Source organism: Sphaerodactylus townsendi, linkage group LG04 (genome assembly GCF_021028975.2).
Source record: "Sphaerodactylus townsendi isolate TG3544 linkage group LG04, MPM_Stown_v2.3, whole genome shotgun sequence".
NCBI lineage: Eukaryota > Metazoa > Chordata > Lepidosauria > Squamata > Sphaerodactylidae > Sphaerodactylus > Sphaerodactylus townsendi.
The window spans coordinates 101,567,551-101,584,923 of record NC_059428.1 but is presented as its reverse complement, the minus strand read 5'-3'; the positions used below and the strand labels follow the sequence as shown (position 1 = coordinate 101,584,923).

The 17,373-nt window shown below is 41.7% G+C and overlaps 1 protein-coding gene across 4 annotated transcripts in view; it reads right to left on the bottom strand.

Moving 5' to 3' along the window:
- The window catches only part of RASA3 (RAS p21 protein activator 3), a 211,123-nt gene that overhangs the window by 49,576 nt on the left and 144,174 nt on the right, over nucleotides 1-17,373 (bottom strand). For all 4 annotated transcript variants that reach the window (XM_048492563.1, XM_048492562.1, XM_048492564.1 and 1 more), the window contains one exon: nucleotides 13,980-14,050. In XM_048492563.1, the coding sequence (XP_048348520.1) occupies nucleotides 13,980-14,050 (71 nt within the window). The remainder of the gene's footprint in view (nucleotides 1-13,979; nucleotides 14,051-17,373) is intronic.

The following is a 17,373-nucleotide window of genomic DNA, read 5'->3' as shown; positions in this document are numbered from 1 at the left end:
TCAGTTCTAATTCTGGGAAAATTCCAGGCTCTACTTGGATGTCAGAATCCCTCTTTTCCCCTCAAAGCTTCCCTGTTGTAAATAAAGCTCTCCCTCTCTCAGAAGAAGTACCAGCTTAGCTTTAAAAACACAAGTTCAGAAAAAAAACCCCTCAGAGTAACTAACAACGGTTTGGGGTGACAATATATTTCAGCACCATGCTAAACAGAATTATGTTCTTCTAACTCTATTGAAGCCAGGGGAGAAGGGTGTCCCTCTATTTAGGATGAATCCAGTAATTCAGAAAAATGAAATGCTTTAAAAAAAACAGAAATGGAAAATATTAATTAAAGTAACACAGCAATGGTTATATTGATTATCACACATTTCTAAGGTTGTTGGCTGTGTATTACAAATTCTGAAGCTCCACGAATGTATTCCAGCTGAATTATTTGGAAGTGTGGGCGAAAATGAATGATGCTCAACCTTGATACGATATTTTGTGTGCAGGGTATATAACATTGGTCTGTCTATTTGTACAAATGACTCCTTCTCTTAGCCACTTTGGGCCGGCTTCTCAAACGTCTAGCAGGCAATTAAAATGACACAGGTGTTTATCAGTGTCAAGGAAAACAAAAGAGGTCATAGCCTTTTTCTCAGAAGTGCCAGCAGAAATACTGACATGCAGTTAGACGAGTCTTCACGCTTGCTGAAATTTTATTGTAATAAAGTAATTAAGCAGAGACTTCCAAAAAGGACTCACCCTGGAACTGCATGCTGTAATTGATAAGAGAACAGAAATGGAACACAGCGCTTTCAGAAGAGCACAACATGGTGGATTTGACAACACACTGGAAAACAAGGTTCAGTTCAGTGACAGGCCTACAGCAGAATGCATACTCTGTATGCAGAAGGGCCCAGGTTTAATCTCTCGTGCCTCTAGTAAAAGAATCATAGACAGCAGGACTAATGAAGACAGTTACTTTGCTTCTGCCAGTCGCACTAGAGACAAATTGGACTAGACAAAGAAAAATTGATTCTCTTCCTTGTTGATTAGGGTTGTGTCAGCCTCCAAGTGGGACCTAACTTGGAACTACAGCTCATCTCCAGACTACAGAGATGCTTTGGAGGGTGGAATCTAGGGCACTATATCCCACTGAGGTCCTTGTTCCCCCCAGGCTCCATCCTCAAATCTTCAGAGTTTACCAACCTTGAACTGCCAACCCTAGCCCCCCATACCAAGGACGTAGGTAAGGGGGGGTTTCTCGGGTTCAACCCCCCCATTCATGTCCGAAGCTCTGCGCCCCCCCCCCCGTTTGTGGGTTTTTAAAACATTTCAGTGTTTTTTCAGTTTTTGGCCTGCAGGGGGTGCATTGTTTAGGCTAGCAGCACCAAACTTTCAGGGGTTGTTTGGGGAACTCTTCTGATGATACTACCCGGGTTTGGTGAGGTTTGGTTCAGGGGGTCCAAAGCTATGGACTCCCAAAGGGGGTGCCCCCAGCCTTCATTGTTTCCAATGGGAGCTACACCTTTGAGGGTCCATAACTTTGGGCTCCCTGAATCAAACTTTACCAAACCTGGCTGGTATCATTAGGAGAGTCTCCTAAAGATACCCTAAAAGTTTGATGCTTCTAGCTTAACAATTGCACCCCTGCCAGCAGGCACCCGCCAAATTTCCCCAGATTCTCCTTTTAAATCCAGCCCCTTCGGCATGGATTTAAAGGGAGAATCTGAGGTCCTCAGTTTAGAAGAAGAAGAGTTTGTATTTATATCCCCCTTTCTCTCCTGTAGGAGACTCAAAGGATCTTACAATCTCCTTGCCCTTTTCCCCTCACAACAAACACCCTGTGAGATGGGTGGGACTGAAAGAGCTCTGAAAAGATGTGACTAGCCCAAGTTCACCCAGCTGGCATGTGTGGGAGTACACAGGCTAATCTGAATTCCCCAGATAAGCCTCCACAGCTCAAGTGGCAGACCAGGGAATCAAACGCGGTTCCTCCAGATTAGAATGCACCTGCTCTTAACCCCTACGCCACATTGAAAGTGATGCTGTTTCAGGGTGGGGGATAATCCACCCCCAAACAGCATCACTTTCAATATTGTTTAACTGGGGACCCCAGATTCTTCCTTTAAGGTGGATTTAAAAGGAGAGTTTAGGCTCTCTAGTTTAAACACCATTGAAAGTGATGCTGTTTGGGGGTGGATTCCAGCATCACAGCAGCTGCCAGGGGTGTGTGTGTGTGTAAAACTCAGATTTTGCACTGGGCTCCATTTTCCCTCTATGTCTCTGCCCAGAGGGGAGGGCAGAAAGAACTGCCAGCTGCCCCCTGGGAGCCCAGCTGGTGGGGGGCAGGGAAGGGCAGGGCAGGGAAGCCTGCTGTCCCCGGCCTTGGAGAGCTGCATTTATAAGCGCTAAATCAGGGGCGGGGCTTGGGGAGGCATGGCCATGCCGTAGTGGCCATGACCTCCCCCATAAAAAATCTATACCTATGTCCCTGCCCATACCTCCTCCTCAGAGGCCAGGGGGACCTGGCAACCCTATTGCAGATAGACCCACCCAGTTTCAAAAACCTATGGTATTTTTGATTTCACAAGTTCCTGATGGAGATACTCTGTGTGAAAACAATTCATGCAATACAATTGTCTGACACTTAGAGTTTATGGCTGCACATATGCAAAATACTTGAGTTTTTCAACTCTCAGCTGAATGTATATATTTCCACCACTGAAAAACAGTTTTGTCTGAGATGACTTCAAGTGATAAGCAAGTTCCCTCTAAGGCCCCTTCCATACACGCAGAAGAATAATGCACTTTCCATCCATTTTCAGTGCACTTGGCAGCTGGATTTTACTGTATTGAATAGCAAAATCCACTTGCAAACAATTGTAAAAGTGGATTGAAAGTGCATTATTCTGCATGTACGGAAGGGGCCTAAAACCTGAAATGGTGTTTCACAACTTACCATTTATCACTTGATGTTGCCTATGCATGTCTGAACTCATCTTAAGAGGTATACTTCTGGATGTAAATCCATTTTTACTTTTATAGCAGTAAATTAAGGCAGCTGGAAGTTTACTTTGGCTAAAATATGACCTTATTCTTCTATATATTTGAAAAAAATATAAATTAAAGGAGCTCAGACAAATATTCATTTGAAATCCTATGGCTTGCATGTCTTTTTAGTGGGTGGATATCCTAAGAAAGTAATTTGCAAAGGCTCCATGCAGTTTTTTGGAATGGAACAGAATAATGGGCTACTCTGACTTATATGCACATAAAACACTTTTTGAAATTAGTATGAATGCTGAAACCAAGTTGTTCTAGTCCTGCATGCCCTAATTAATATTTTATGTACCAGTTACCTGAATTTTAGCTATTATGAAAGATTCTTTTTTTTAATCTAAACTCTTTTCAAATTACAAGAATTAGGATTTTGATGGCTAATTTGCTGTTGTGAAATACTTGCTCATGATATGGAATAAATTATGCACACCTTTTTTGCAGGTCACAACAACAGTGCACTTGGCCATGTCTACTCTGGTTTATTTTCTGCAACATTACAAAAAAAAAGGCTTACAAAGTCACTGGCATAAAAGTTTATATTTTTCAAAGAAACACAACATTTCCTTAAAGGCAAAGGCAAAAAAAAATACTCATAATGGTAAGTATCAAAACCTTACATTCGAAACATTAATCTGAAAATAATGGCTTGTATCCTGCCACTTCACCCAGCACCATTTGAAGCCTCTCTCCATGCTAAGGAGACTTACTGCAACTTAAGTGGTTTTTCCTCTGGCAAAAGAGCCACTTACATTGACTGAAGGCTTCCAATTTGCTGAGTGGAGCAGATGGACACAAGCTCTAATAGGCATTCTTATATATAAATAGGCATTCTTACATATAGTTTAAAACTTCTTCAGGGTTCTGTTTTTTGTGTGGTTTTGGGGTTCTTTGGGTAAAAAATACACAGTAGATAAATGGAGAGAACAACTGATGGAATACATATTGCAAACAGTATAGCGTTTTTAGGGTTTGGTCTACATGCTACTGCAGCTACCTCCCTGCAAGGGATAGCAGGTGGTCAAATCTCTGCTGCACCACAATACCCTCCTGAAGAGAACTAACAGTGAAAGAGTCCTGCCTGGAGGAATCCAATAAGACATGCTGGGAGCAGCTGGTTGAAGGATCCAATGAGATTTTGCCTGAAAGTTTAAAGATGCTGCCTCCAGGTGGACCCTTCAGTTGAACTTTTTTGGTTTTAAAAGTCTCTCGCCCTCATCACTGCAGAATTCTCTCTTGCTCAGGCTCCTTCCGCACACGCAAAATAATGCGTTTTCAAACCACTTTCACAACTGTTTGCAAGTGGATTTTGCCATTCCGCACAGATTCAAAGAGCACTGAAAGCAGTTTGAAAGTGCATTATTCTGCATGTGCGGAATGAGCCTCAGATAGAGACATAAACATGAAATTCAGAGGAACCAGCAGATTGTTGCGATAGAGTGTTATAATGTTATAATGCTACAGCGATCTAACAAATACCATTCTTTCCAAGAAGCTCCCAAACAGCCATCCTGTTACACAGTGATGAAAATGACAATTGCAAGTGGCTGAGGGAAGAAAAATAGGGACTTGGGGTAATGTGCATCTTCCCATCCAGACCAACAGATAAAGCAGAGAAAAGCAGGTTTGGGAAACAGCATACCAAGGATGAGGAAAGGACGCTTAGGCTAATTCCGCATGGGCCAAAAATGGCGGTGTGAAAATGGTGCAAAAGGGTTTAAAACGGTGTAAAAGGGTTTATACCATTTTCACACCGTTTTCACACCACTGTTTTTGGCCCATGTGGAATCAGCCCTAGAGCACAATGACGCATATCGATGCTAAAAAAAGTGCAGCAGCTTAGTAGCTGAAGCAGAGAAAAATGTTTGTGTGGAATCAGCAATAGAAACTTACCTTAATGTCTTAATTTGTGGCCCCTTTTATAAGGACATTCATAAAAAGAGGTTCCTAAATATTTGGGCTGCCCAATCTACAGCCCCAGATGGACAGGGATAGTGTCATTACCACCCTACCCCACCGCCTCCGGCTTTCTGGTGGTGTGGGGCGGCAAAAAAATTAACAATCCCCCCCACCTCCAGAAAGTCCTCCATAGGCCTTAATGGACTTATACTAAATCCTGCGCTGTGGTGTAACTGCCCACAAAGCTGGGATGGAAGCTGACAAACATCAGCTGCACCCCAGGAATGCCTCTGTCACATCCCCACTGTGGGGATGGTGGCGGTACAGGAGCACTAACATGGTGCCCAGTGCCACAACCTGGTGTCAAAGGGAAGAAGCATCTGCCCACTGGCATGTTTGCCCTTCTGCTGGGTTAAGAGCATTGGGGAGGGCAAATCCACTGGCATGGATCCCCACTGTTTCCATAAGCCAATCTGCACACCCCCGCATTGGGTCATAGGGCCTTTCCCCACTTACCTTAAGCCCTGTGCTACTCTCCGAAAGTACCGCGGGGTCCCCCGGCACTCCCCAAGACAGGGGCGGTGACAGCGCAGCCGCCCCGAAGCTGCTGCTGTCGCACCCCCTCAGTGCGCAGCATCCCTGGCGCTCTTTTAAACGGCGCCTTGTGATGACCCCGCGCAGAGCGCAGGGTTGTGGGGACGCCCGGGCGCACGCATAGGGGGGATTAAGGTAAGTGTGGAAAGGCCCATAAATCTCATGAGCATTCAAGCTGGGTGACCATTTGTTACCACACGTGTGACTTTGGGGAGTGCTTACTAAATATACTACTTGCTAAATTTATTTACGCTTACAAAAATCAGAGGTTCTCACAAAAATCTCCAAAATTGTTCGCACTGAAAAAAAAAGGAAACCATAGTCACAAGCTACATGAAAAATATGAACATGAAAGAGGAGACTTGGAAAGAGTGTAGGTTGTAAATGGGAGCTAGAGGTGAGACAGAAGCAGGGGTGAAACGCCTTGAGGGATAGGAGGGATGTGACAGTTTGCAGAAAACAGTGGAGATTTCAACTGGGGGAAAGGTTTGGAAGCTTGAGAGAGACCAAATGACAGAATTCTTACGGACGATGCATGTTTGTCTACAGAACGGGTATTGAATAAACACACAGATTTCTGAGCACACCGCACAGCTTCCAATTATTTCTTCCCGCTTGATTTTATTTAGGAAGCTTTTTTTCCCCAAAGGAAAGCAAAAATCTGTTTGTGCAAAAATGAAGTATGAAATTTTCTCTGAAATCCGGTTTCAATAGGGAGAAATTGGAATAATTCTGGATGAGACTGCACTGGTAGTCTACAAGCATAACGTTCCAAAATAATTAAGGGTTTCCGCATACATTTCAATGCCAGGTACAGATCCATGCCCCATTCCCATTCTGCAGACACCGCTTACTAAATAAGAAGTGCTTTTGGTCTCAGTAAAATATTTTAGGTCAACTGTGCTTAAATTTCCTTATTCCAGATTTCACAGCTTAATTAACTGCTTTACAAGGGAGTGGGGGAGAAAAAACCCTGGTTGCATTTTGCCTCAGATGATAAGATGAAGTAATACCAAGCCCAGAGGCAAATGAGTTCAATGGGAACATGAGGACAGTTTTATGTAGCAGTGTTTGGATAGTATGGAAGGAGTATGGAAGGAGAAGATTCTTCGGGGACCCTTGTGCAAAGCCATCTAGGACTTTAAAGAAGAACCCCAACAATTGAGCTTGGAAACAGTTGGGGAGCCATTAACTAAAAACTGAGTAAAAAACACAGAGTTAAAAGTGTCTAAATGTTTAATCACAGTCTGAATGCAGATATAGAATTAGAGCGTAACAGGAAAGGTGGGGAATTTAAGGGAGGAAAAGCTACAGTGAGGTTTCTTTGAATGACAGATTATAGGACAAATGACTGTAAACGGCTGTTTCCTTCATGCCCTGCTTGTACATTTCCAAGAGATAAATGGCCATGTTATATGGCCAATGGCTTGGATCCAGCGGCGTGTGAACAAAAATGCAAATAGTCTTAGTGCAGTTCTGCTTGTGCAAGATCTTATGCAACATCTAGTATTTTACTTCCTGTATCTCATTGCACAATGGAATACACAGTGTTTAACTTAGTGCAAGAAAGCAGCATAAGGATTTTATTTTCATACTTCTGTTTGTACAATATGAAATTCTACCTGGAATGGTTCCTGGATGGAAAATATCACTTGATGATGGAACAAACAAGTGATGAAGATGCATGTATGAGTCAACCTTATGCAAACTCATACTGGAAATCTGTGCTGCTCCATAGCTTCCTGCAACCAGATGGGACCACTAAAAAAATCTCCTGCAAACCAGCTGGGAAAAATCCAAACTTAGAACCAGAGGCGTAGCTGGGCCAAACTGCGCCTGGTGCGCAGTGTGTTTTTTCTGCCCCCCATGGCCCCTTGTGGCGCCCCCCGCGGCACACACCCCCGCGGCACACACACACCGCCCCCCTTCCCACACTTACCTACGGTCCTTTTCTATTTCTAGTACTTTTTGAGGCTGAAAAAGGCGGCCTCTTCACAGTTCAGGGAAAAAACTGCCTGACGAACTATACTTCCCAGGAGACCTTATGAGCCCCAAGGACTCCTGGGAACTGTAGTTCCTCAGCCAGTTTTTAGCCTGAACTGTAAATAGGTTGCTTTTTTCAGCCTCGAAAAGTACTAAAAAAGAAAAGAAGCGTAGGTAAATGTAGGAAGGGGGGTGGTGTGTGTGTGTGCTGTGGGGGGCACCACGGGGGCGCTGCAGATGGGGCGCGGGGAATGGGGGAGGGGCCGGGGCAATTTTCCACCCTCCCCAGGAGTGCGCCCGGTGCATGACGCACCCCCCCGGCCCCCTTGGCGCTCCGCCACTGCTTAGAACTATCAATTATTGTATCGTGTCAAATGGACAAAGGTGTAAAAGACAAAAAGAAAAGAAAAAGCCCAGGATAGGATTAGAAGTGAATCCTAGTTACGGTAGTACATTAACAGCAAGGGTGGTGTGATGGACCCCCACACCTTTTTTACTTCTTCAGGCAGGGAAACCACTCTCACACCTAGCTTGTCAGATTTTTCCCGCCTTTTCCCCTCGGGGACTGAGATACTTCAGAAATGGTAGCATTTGGTATAATAAAAGCACTTTCCCTCAGCCCTGTGACTGACTTTGAAGGTGAAGGATGCCAGTTCTTAAACCCTTTCCAGGCAAACTCCTCAATAAGGCATACAAGATAAGAATACTGAGGCACATTTTAAACTTAAACAGAATAAAGGGTTTATAAATAGAGGAGATGGGAAGGGGAGATGAATGACTTGGAGTGATGGAATGGATGAGGCAAATAAGAAACATATATACACACTAGAGCTTAGCTCAGAGATTCAGTATTTCAGTTCTCAGTTACAGTTCAGCTTAGATATTGTACAGTTGTTACTCAGATGGTACAGTTCCTGAAACTTAAAATATTCTGGCTAATGGCTTGTTCACACACACAGGGTTCTAATAGGCTTGATACATATACTCAGTACCCTCACTCAGCTCTCACAGAAAAACCCTCAACAGAAACATAAAACATTCTACTGAGAAAAACACAAAGCGAAACTCAATACCCCAGACTAACTGGTACCCAGGAATTCTTCCCTTGCTAGTGGTTTCTCTTGTTCCTAGGCCTTTATGCCTTACTCTGAATGTAAGCAATGTTTGCTTTAATAAAGATGCATATATGAGTCAGCCCTATGCACACTCATATTGAAAATCTGTGCTGTTCCATAGCCTCCTGCAAACCAGATGGGACCACTACAAAATCTCCTGCAAACCAGATGGGGAAAAAAATCCAGACTTATTTGGTTTATCAAATACTGTATCATGCCAAATGGACAAATGCATAAAAGAAAAGAAAAAGCACAGTATGGGATTAGGAGTAAATCCTGGTTAGCACATTAACCATGGTTAACTGTGGTTAACTGCAGTCCTAAACAGAGTTATTCAGTCTACCTTCATGCATTTCAATGGGCTTAGACTGGAGTGACTCTGCATAGGATAGTATTGTAAGAGTGGCCAGAGAGACCCTATATATAAGAGAATGGATTGGCAAAAGAGAGAGAAAGCATGATGCCTTGATCCATTCATGATCCCTTAATAATTGTTAAGGGACAAAAAGTATTATGAATAGCCCAGGTGACTTTACATAAACAAATGACAGAATCTAGGTAACCTACAACATTTGTCTATACTTGGCTTTTCTCTTGATAAGCAAATAGTGCAGAAATTTCCCCCTTTTTGAAACAGCAGAATCTAAAATGAGCCAGGAAGTGTATATATGGCCCTTCATCCTTCCATGGCTGGTAAAATGAATAAAGCATAGGGAGTAAATGAATAAAGCATAGGGAGCCCCCTGGGGATGGGGCAGTATTCTAAAATTGAACGAACGAACGAATAAATAAATAAAGCGTAGATGACTGAGGAAGTCAATGGCAAACCTGTAAGCATAGCCTGCCTAGTAAATGTTGTGATGTGATGTCACCTCATCGGTCAGTAATGACCCAGTGCTTGCACAGGGGACTGCCTTTATCTTTTGGAAAAAGATTTGCACAGGCAAAGCATGTTGCACTCAAATTAACATTAAGTTGGTATGGTCACCCGGATATTAAACAAGTAGCCACAGAGGAGGCCTTCATGGGTGAAAAGACAAGGAAAGTTTTTATTATACATAAAAATCCCCATGACCAATCTGAAATTATGCTTTACGCAGCTGGGCTCCTGATCTTATTCCATCCTTTCCCACTGTGCTTGCTTTCAAGCTTATCTTCCCTGGGCTCCGGTTATCTATACTAGACTCTCACTCCCGCTAGAAGCAGTGAAGGGGTTATTGAACCACTTCACGGGGTATTCAGAGCAGGAAAGGAGCACTCAAATCAGCTGAAGATCAAATAAAAGACCAGAGAGGCCCTTAGCAGGAAAAGGAAACTGGACTGGACTGTCGTAACAGGCTTTGTTCTTAACAGATAGTAACTTTCATAAACAAACAAACAAAAAGGTTGCAGGATGTGTTCAGTCTCCGATAAACTTGTTGGCGATTTGGGATAGCTATGATGTTTCCCATCCAAAGTTTCCTGCAATATCAAATTCACAGAATGTTCAAAATGCTGCCTGAATGTATTTTCAGCGGGAAAAGGGTACTGGCACAGATGGAATTGATGCAACAATACAAGCTCCTCTGTAATGAATGGCAGCTATACAACAGAACCGCTGCGTTCTTGCACTCTTCCTGCTCTTTTCAATGGCGTCGTATACAAAAGGTTTCCAGTAAACTGTACTCAGTGCTTCAGATTCAAGGCTGCAGAAAATATGAGTGAACAGAACCTTCAATCAGTCACCCACCACAAAGAAAATTCTGCACCAGGGAAGACAATTGTGTTGCTTCTGCGTACTATTCATGTAAAAAAAAAGGATAACCTGACTTTCCTTGCCACTTTTATCTTTTTCAGAATTTCATATAACATTAAGGTCTCTTCCCAGAAAAAGTGAGCGATCAACAGGCTTTGCTGAGAACATGGTGCTCCAACCTGCAGTTGGTCCTGCCCTGGATTTCTAACCAAAGACATACATTCCTTTCTAGGGTTATGGTCATGCCACAAAGCTTGTTGGAGGTACTTCTCTGAACTGGTTACAGTAAACCTGAGAAATTAAATCCACACCATTTTTCTCGTAACATGAGTGAAACACAGCACAAGACAAGAACCTCAGCTTGCTTACAGGGCCTGCTTATGTTAAGGGCCTGCTTAAGTAGGCTGGTTACAATGGAAGAAGAACATGGACCCCAGTCTGTGGTTATATTGGCCATGTACTGGCTACAGATTACCCACCACATAGAACAAATGATTAAACGATCCATGGTATATCAGGAGCAGAGACCAAGTAATCCAAGGGATTATTACTGCCACATGAAATCCAAGGATCCAGACCTTCCATGGAATGAGACAGACATTTTTTACTCTGGCAAGCACTCATATCTGTTCTTAGTGGACTACTACTTAAAGTTTCTAGATTAAGTTCTACATATTCCAAATAAATCAGCACATTCTGTTATTGCCCAAATGAAAGCTGTGTTAGCCTGACATGGCATCCTGGAGGAAGTAGTGATCTTCTTCCCTTTGCCAGCGGAGAAATTTCTTATTTTGCCAGATCTTGGGGAATAAAATTCACTCACCTAGGATACCTTCAGTTGAATTCACTTGCCTAGGATACCTTCAGTTGAATGGAATGGTTGAATGCATGATTCAGACTATCAGTGTTGATAAAACTGCTACATCAGGCCAAAATGTCCATTTAACACTGCTGGAGCCAGAAAACACACCTGTGACTGGCCTGAAATACTCCCCAGCACAGGTGCTGATGGGACACAAGCTGAGAATGACCTTCACAACCACTTCTTGGCCCACAATTGCCAACAGTGTAGAAGGGCTCGGCTTCAGCAGTTACAAGAGAGACATAAGGAGTAGTATGATGGGGCAGCTGAACTACTACCTGTTTTTAATCCATAGGACCCAGTATCCATGGAAACCTCAGAGGGCTGGAAGTCTGCAAAGATAATAGCATCATGCCCAGTGCTATGGTCCTAATGTTGAAACACTAACAGCAGAAAGGTACTGGAGCAACAGAAGCACCTGAGGGTCAGCTCAGACAGACTCGAACCCACATATGGATTCAGAACAAAGTCTCTAAGTCTCAACCTGACTTAGCAGAGGCCACAATAGAGGCTGACATGTTGCAGGCTGCCCCACAGCAACTAAGAGACAGGCTCACCAGAAGTGGATGCCTGGTGCACATCCCAACTAGAAATTGTGACTGAGTCCAGGGATTAAGTGAGCAATATAGATAAAAAGTATCTGAAAAGTATTACTGGACGTAGTACTGAAGAAAGATTCTTATGGCCACTACTGCCTCCAGCACTGATCCTTTCCCTTCAAAAGACAAAACATTCTTAAACACTTCTTACACTTCTTGATTCTTTGGTTGTCATGTTACAAACCATGGCTGACTTTGGCAACAATTGCCTCGGAAAAGAAATCATAACAGAATTGAGCAAATCCCAATTTTTTACTTTATTCCTGCTTTCTTATATTTTAATGGCAGAGCTGGACACTGGAATGAGCTGTTGCAGAATGGTTGTTGTTATAAATGAGAATGAGAACGACATAGCGGCATGTTGCATGACTTTGTTCTTCCATTTGGAGGTGGTAGGACATGGCGGAAGGTTGAGTCTCTTGTCTGGCAAGGATTGTCTTATCGTATGCAAGCAGTGTAGGAGGAACACCCACTGCAGCAAATCTTCTACCACAAAGCTAGCATCGTTTCGTGCTTTGACTGTGTGTTCCTGAATTGCAGGGGGTTGGACTTGATGACCCTTGGGGTCTCTTCCAACTCTATGATTCTATGATTCTATCAGTCGTGCTAATCTGTTCATACCTCCAAATGATTTCACAGGACAAAAATTGGTTGCATTATAATGGCCAAATTAACATACTAACCACCCATATTCTAATCTAAGATGGTGTTTTAGCATACCTCTCCGTCTCTCTTCACAGTATAACAGCATGAAAAATAATGAACAAATTTAGCAGGAGAAAAATCTAAACTGGTGAAAAAGGAAATCTAATTCTGTTATAGTAGAGAAAGGAATCATTTTGACCAGAAAGTTGAACACTTTTGATTCTTTGATTGTCATGTTACAAACCACTCTGTGCAGCTTTTGTAGCAATACACCCTCAGAAAAAAAAATACCAACAAAAATTCTAGGCTCCATCCCAATTTTTACTAGCCCCTCTTCCCCTTATATTTTAATGCCCAGAAACTGGTTGTGAAAGACCACTAGCACAAGCAAAAATGGAAGAGATGACACAATAAGGGTGATTTAGCGTAAATAGCTACTGAGGTTATCTTCTTGTGCTTCCTCTTGATCAAGACCTTTAGCATGAGAAAATTATTTCCACTGGATCCAACTTCAAGTGTGGATGTAAACACCATCTTAATATTCACTATAGGAAATTTGTCAAGAGGATATAAGCAAACCATTTACTATTGGACAAACAACCCATAAACACATTTCTGGCATACACAAAAGTTAACTCTAGATGGACCTTTCCCTGAAATACAAAATGGTAAGCCACTATGTCAAAGTTACATACAATATAGCAAATCATAACATTCATTAAAAAATGGTTAAAAGCCCAATTTTAAAAGATTCAGTTCATTAATTAATATGTTAAACCATATTCACGGTTTACAATCTGCTTGAGGCCATTTCTGTTACAGTTCTAGTTCAATATTCATAATTATTGTCAAAAGTATGAAATACTTAATATTTGCCTGAATTTTTGAAAAGTACAGTCAAATTGAAGACTTGGGCAATCATGATAGGGATTTTTCCACGGTAAAATATACTGGCTTATTATGCTAACTTACCGTACTATATAATTTACAGCAAAGGACTGGCATTTGTGTCAGTTAATAGGCCTCTAAATAGGTATAATATTTCAATTTGGGTTGTAAAATGTAGATTTCATCTAAAAGTGACACCAAGTATTTGCTTAGATGGATTGTTTTTTTAAAAAAATTCAATTAACATAAAATAAACTTTTACAGAGCACATAATGTGATTTATGAAGGACATTAATGTATTTAGAAGCAATGACCAGGATCAAAAGAACTAAACTATCCCTTACCAGCCCTGCTGATAATTTAAAATAACTTGACTAGCAGACATCGCAAATCTTTCTTACTTTCAAAGCCAACATGCAATGTGGCATTTTGGGGTGGGAGTGGGTACATAGATGGGAAACCAAACCGGAAGTCCTACTGGGGCTGTAGAATTAGTTCCATGGTTCTTTGGATCCTGGTTAGATTGTTTAAAAACAGAAATATATTTAACATATATTAATATACATATGCAGCTGCTGTATGGAAACATCGTCAAGTTACTAATACATATCAGTCTTACCGTGTAGCAAGCTTATTGCAAGCAGTGTCTGTTATGACTTCACTGAGCCTTAACTCTAGATGGACCTTTCCCTGAAATACAAAACGGTAAGCCACTATGTGAAAGTTACATACAATATAGCAAGTCATAACATTCTTAAAGCAATGATCCCCAAAGTATGGTATGTGTTTATTCATGCCCCCTCCTTTCTTCCACAAAGCAAAGAGCCAAGCCTAGCTTTCCTCTAACTCAGAGGAGTAGAAAGTACTTCAGAAAAGAACAGGAAGCATCTCCTCATCTCTTCAGTTGCCTCTAGTATGGGATGATATCTGATTCAAAACCTCCTAACATTTTGCGATCTACCCCACCTCCCGTGGCAGCCATTTTGTGGTGTGCCCACTAACCATTCTCAAAATTCCAGAAGTTTGCACAGGTTCAACAAAGTTGGTTACTCAGCTTAGATCAAGTTGTCAATAACGATTGTAATGATACAAGCTAGATGTGACCTTAGCTATCCAAAATGATTAAAGCCAAAACTAGTGAAGGAGTCTGTGAAAAGCAAGATAATAATCTCTCCTCCTCTGAATGCATAATAAATAAAAGCTGCATGTTTGAAGACCAATTACCAGAGGTTTCTGTAATTCCACGTTTTAAATTAAGTGTTGATTACTGAAACTGAGGATCGAGGGATAGACTATGTTGTCACTTCTTTTAAAAATAGCTACTCAAGCAGGAACATGTCTGATTATCTGGTGAGTATTATACTTGGCTTCCTGTGTTGGTACAGATTTCACAACTTTGCCTCTCTGAATCAGAATTTCTAAACCAGCTTCCTGCCTGATGAACTAGAGTTTGATATTATGCGAGAGCAATATTAAGCAGGTCTGCTCAGAAGCAATTTTATTCGATGGGTCTTACTCCTGGGAAAGAGGATTGCAGCTTCTGCTAGTAACTGCTCCAGGGAAATTTTGCTTGAAGCCTCATCACATAGAAATAAATAACACACCGGAAAGAAGTAGTGATTTATAGCTCTAGAAACAACCATACTTAATAAAATTGACAATGAACAGATATAAAATAGTGGAGAATTGGCTTTTTTTCAGAATTACTCAGATGGTGAGCTCACAGTGTTCAGAATAGGATGTAGAGAGAAAGGAAGTAGTTTAACATATTGTCTCCCTCTATATATAAAAAAACAAAATAGAAGATGGGATCATTTCTCTTCAGAAAAGGCTGTATCTTGAAACTACCATTGCAGCAGATGAACGTACACAGGAAATGTAAACTACTGTGTCAGAGTCCTACTTTAGGGGATTTAAATGTACTCCCGAAAATAATTAATTTTCCAAATGAGGCAACTTCAAAAAAAATGAATAGATTTTCTAAATCAACAACAAAGCGGAGAGAGACAGATAGAAAGAGATTAATTTGGGTTGAAATAATCCAGTTAGCTATTTTGTTCATGGTAGAAGTTACAACAGATTTAATGGCGGCAGAGGGGAACAGGCTGTGACAACCACCACCTCATAGGTCTGTCAACAGGGTCGATAGCTTATTCAGTCTGACTCCGCTTTTCCTTTAGCATTGGCTCCTGCTGTGTTCTCATTTGTTTTTTCTTATTGGAAGAGAGGAAGTCACCTGGTTTCCTCCAGTTTTGGAAATTTTTTAAATAATTCCCACAGCTTTTACATAGAGCATAATTTGAAACTCTGGAAATCTCCAACTCTTAGAAGTTATCCAAAACAAATGTGACCCATTGCTGTTAGTTGTTTTGCCTTCAGCATCTTCAGCTATGGTCACAATATAATTATTTCTACCCTCATTAATGGTTTAAAAAGCAGCCATTAACTATTGGCTGAAAACTATTTTTATACATCTCTGGGTTTTCTAACTTTGAGACATGGAGAGATGAAGTTCAACTTATGGTGTGGTTTTGTGTAGAGATCAGTGACAACCCTTGTATTCTCAAATACTCAAGGAGCCTTGGGCATTTTCCCCTCAGCCAATATATCCTGGGATAAGGAGGTGAATCATCCCGGTTCGGCCATGATTTTTGCATGGCTTCCAGGTCTAACTCGGGCCCGCCACATGAGATTTCCCGTATCCTGCGCCTTTCAAAAAACAATGAAATTGGGGTTTTTTTTTTAAAAAAAACGCGCGGATCCCACTCCCATGCAAACACCTGTTTATTTTTCTCACCTCGCCGGATACAGCCAATCAGAACAGTGGAAAAATGGGACAGTTTATGCATGCACAACAACGTTGGCAAGGAAAATGAAAGTAAATTGGGGGCCATGCGTAATCACCTGGAGTTCTTCCTTCTGGCCTGAACGCACTGCCGGGCTGCCGTGCGGAGGAAGAAACCAAGATAGAAACCTCCCGGTATGTACGATCCCAGTTTTCCCCAGGATATTTTGACCATGGGGAAAACGCCTAGGTTTCCAAGAAGCAAATTTCAGTAAAAGACTGGAAGACCGGAGTGTTCAAACTGATGCTGAATTACTAGGTACTATTAGAACAACCTTCCTTTAAAGGCAGTTGCTACTTTTCCTCAACTCTTCAAGTGTACTGTACTGATATCATGAATTATGAGCATAGAAAGACTGTCAATAAAGAATGCTTAAATATTCTAGAGCTTGTAGTTTTAGATGGTATATTTGATGGAACTATATACAGTGAAAGAGTGTGGCTGCTGTGATTGTAAGTCCACTGAGAATTTGTCCCATGTGAAATGTTGACACAAATGATTTCTGAGGACCAATATAGACCATTTTCCAGGAAGGTTAGATCAGGACAAGCTAGTATTACCATCAGCAGATAGGGAAAAACTCATTTTTTTCCAGATAGCAAAGTTTGTTGATGCTGTTTCAAAGATGAATAGGGGGCATGCTGAAGAAAGTTCAGTTGACCAATAGTACTGCCATTTACCTCAGGAACCCAGTACAAGGTACACATAGCCAAAGTTGGATAGGTCACTGATAGAAATTTGCGAAGGGAAAAAATACATTGTAAGCTATTTCTTTTCTGAGTCTTTCATTTCAATACTGATGAAGATCAAATACTTGGTATAAACAAGCTGAGGGAGAAAAAGACCAGCCAGACTGATATCATACTATAATCATATCTCAAATAGACTTGGCACTGACCAACATGAAGATCAAGCAGGAGGCTTCTATGGGAATCACATCTTCATAATCACTTGGAATGGAAAGAAGGGAACAGATGGGAAGTCCTCTCCCTCCCTTGCCAGTGCTGCTGCTGGTTTTGAAATGTCCGGGCATTCCTGAGTACAAGCTTTGCATCACTTTGAATGCAAAGGGTGAGAACAGCCCAGCAGCTGGTCCAACTTAGATTAAGAAGACATTCTTAATGGGAGCAGCGTCCCTTGAAGATACATGGCTGCTGGGAGCAAATG